General features: G+C 56.2%; 1 protein-coding gene across 1 annotated transcript; it reads left to right on the top strand.

Annotated features, from left to right (window-relative positions):
• Positions 1–39: 39 nt before the first annotated feature.
• On the top strand, positions 40–1,368 carry LOC125503293 (alpha-1-macroglobulin-like; the record flags this gene model as incomplete). Its single annotated transcript, XM_048663363.1, is given in 5 exon segments — positions 40–273; positions 330–491; positions 549–800; positions 850–1,041; positions 1,099–1,368. Coding segments are annotated over 5 exon segments (1,110 nt in total), but the record flags the coding sequence as incomplete, so codon positions are not given.
• Between the last annotated feature and the right edge of the window lie 97 nt (positions 1,369–1,465).

Genomic DNA, 1,465 nt, shown 5'->3' with positions numbered 1-1,465 from the left:
TATCTGGGAAGTTCAGGTTCGCTCAAAGCTCGGTTCCAGGGGAAATGGAAGGTGAAGGTGGAGGCCCAGACGCGCCACTTCGAGGTGGCCAAATACAGCCTCCCGCGCTTCAAGATCGAGCTCATGCACCCGAAAGCCCTCTATTTCCAGGCCGACGCCTTAACAATCCGCGTTTGCGCCAAATATTCCTACAACAAACCCGTAGCCGGCTTGGCCTTTGTTAAAATCTCCAGCTCCATGGAGGGTTTTGAGGACGTCCACAAGCTGAGTGAGGTGAGCGAAGCTCGCCGCCCATAGCGCTTATCCGCAACCATCCCCGAACTTTCCAGATGCTCGGATGTGCGCACTTCACAATCAACCAAACCGAGCTGGGCTTGGAGAAACTCCAAGACTCCCAGTGGCAGACTTACCTCCTCCTCACTGCCACCGTCACGGAATTCGGAACGAACCAAATGGACGTGACCTCGGGGAGGGTGGAGCTCAGCCTCAAGGTGGCCGCCCCCGCCCTCAACCTCAACGCCCCTCGAATTACCAGTGGGTTCTTCCAGGGCTTCCAGCTGCGGTTTTCCAGCAGCCCCCTCTTTATCCCAGGCGTGCCCTATGAGGGCCAGCTGCAGCTCACCAAGCTGCTGATCAACCTGCAGGCGGAGCTGGTGGAAATCTGCTGCCACTTGGCCATCAAGAAGAGCTGGAACTTGTTCAACGATAAACAGTGCCAGAATTACACCGTTTCGGGCGACGGCACCGTCGCCTTCAGGCTGTGGCCTTTAAAGGAGCACGTCCTTCATGTGCACCTACACGTAATGGGGGTAAATTTCCAGCTTCTGGGGGTAATTGGAGGTTTTCCAGGCGAGATCAGTGAACCGCTCTGCGATCTCCACGGATCTCAAGCTGGTTCGGATGTTTTCGCCCAGCGCCAGCCACATCCAACTGAAGAAGGAGGCGGATGCTCCCACTCCCTGCAACCACTCCTATGGGTACGTGGTTACTTTTGGGGCTCTGGGCCTTGATGAAGGCGACAGCCTTGAGTTCTTCTACAAGGTGAGTTGTGCAGCCCAATCCAGCTTCAATAGGCGTGGCACCTGCAAAGCCTTGCAGGTGAAGACCGGCGTGGGGATCCTCCAAATGGGCAAACATGTGCACGTTGTGGGCAAGCCCAGCCTGCAGGATTCAGCAGACGCGAGCCTATTCCTAGGCCAGATGCACAAGTACGTCAAACTAGGCCTCAACCTGGAGAGTTTCGCGCTGAACTTCACCATAAGCCAGTTGTTTGTGTCCCGATACACCTTGCTGGTCTACTACGTGACCAAAAGTGGAGAAACCGTGGCAGCTACTGCGTCCCAGGACGTCCCACCTTGCGCTTTCCAGGTAGGCCCACTCCAAAACAGCTAGGGGAGCAAATCCGAAGGGATCTTGTCAAGGGCGGATCCAGGGGAGGTCATGGGGGGTCAACTTAAACATGACG

This window comes from Dendroctonus ponderosae, unplaced genomic scaffold, assembly GCF_020466585.1.
Source record: "Dendroctonus ponderosae isolate FM_Combo_2020 unplaced genomic scaffold, Dpon_F_20191213v2 Dpon_F_20191213_1728, whole genome shotgun sequence".
Classification (NCBI taxonomy): domain Eukaryota; kingdom Metazoa; phylum Arthropoda; class Insecta; order Coleoptera; family Curculionidae; genus Dendroctonus; species Dendroctonus ponderosae.
Note: the sequence above shows the minus strand (reverse complement) of the source record. Positions and strands in the feature narration are given on the sequence as shown.